This window comes from Buceros rhinoceros, unplaced genomic scaffold, assembly GCF_000710305.1.
Source record: "Buceros rhinoceros silvestris isolate BGI_N320 unplaced genomic scaffold, ASM71030v1 scaffold22338, whole genome shotgun sequence".
Classification (NCBI taxonomy): domain Eukaryota; kingdom Metazoa; phylum Chordata; class Aves; order Bucerotiformes; family Bucerotidae; genus Buceros; species Buceros rhinoceros.
Window position 1 is genome coordinate 1 of NW_010427764.1, and position 899 is coordinate 899.

At 54.9% G+C, this 899-nt stretch overlaps 1 protein-coding gene across 1 annotated transcript in view; it reads left to right on the forward strand.

Moving 5' to 3' along the window:
* Positions 1 to 547: 547 nt before the first annotated feature.
* AARS (alanyl-tRNA synthetase) overlaps positions 548 to 899 on the forward strand; it is a gene marked incomplete at its 3' end in the record, with an annotated part of 15,305 nt that continues 14,953 nt past the window's right edge. The window contains 1 exon segment of the mRNA XM_010142048.1: positions 548 to 754. Within this exon segment, the coding sequence (XP_010140350.1) occupies positions 611 to 754 (144 nt within the window).

Consider the following 899-nt stretch of genomic DNA (forward strand, 5'->3'; position numbering starts at 1 on the left):
CTCAGGACCCCGCTGCGCCCCGTGGGCAGGGGACAGCTCTGTGTCCCCGTTAGGGTATGCGGGAGGCGGGGGGAGTTCACCTCCAGACCGTCACCTGCCGCTGGTGGCACGCTGGTGATGCGGGTCCTCTCAAGAAGGTCTCCAGGCATCCCTGGGGTTGACCCTGCCGTGAGCAGGACGAGGTGATCCTCAGAGGTCATTTCCAGCTCGGCCACTCTGTCCTCCTGGGATTTAATCACTTGAATGTTTTTAGAACGTGGCTATCCTGCCCCTCCCCATGTCCCCAGCAAGGCAAACACAACTCTTACCACTTGGGATTTTAAAATCCCGTGTTTCCAAAGAGCACGTAGCTTAAGGTCGGCTTCTAGACATCAGGGAGGTTGGGAGAGAGGAGGTTTGGGGGTGGGCCAGCACTATTGGGGCAGACTGATGGCTGAACTGGGTCACTGGGTCTTTACGGATGTGGGGAGATGGAGGCCACGATGCTGATGTTATTGCTTGAGCTGACAGCATGCAAGAGCCTTGTTTGTGGTTGTTTCTTCAGACTGCACCAAGGCCTTGCTGCTTTCCCTTTTGCTTGCTCTGGGCAGCTGTGACTTGCTGCTTCAAGATGGAAGCCACGCTAACAGCGAGTCAGATTCGGCAACGGTTTATTGACTTCTTCAAGGAAAACAAGCATACCTACGTGCACTCGTCTTCTACAATCCCCCTGGACGACCCCACGCTGCTCTTTGCCAATGCTGGTATGAATCAGGTAGGATCACTCCCACTCTGGTACTGTTTGCAGAGCTGTTTGTATGGAAAATGACTGTTGTTTTCTGCATCTTCCTTCTGGTCACAGCGAGGTGGTTAGTGTGCTGCTGGAGTCCTCTGCGCGCCTGCAGAATTGGCAGGACCCC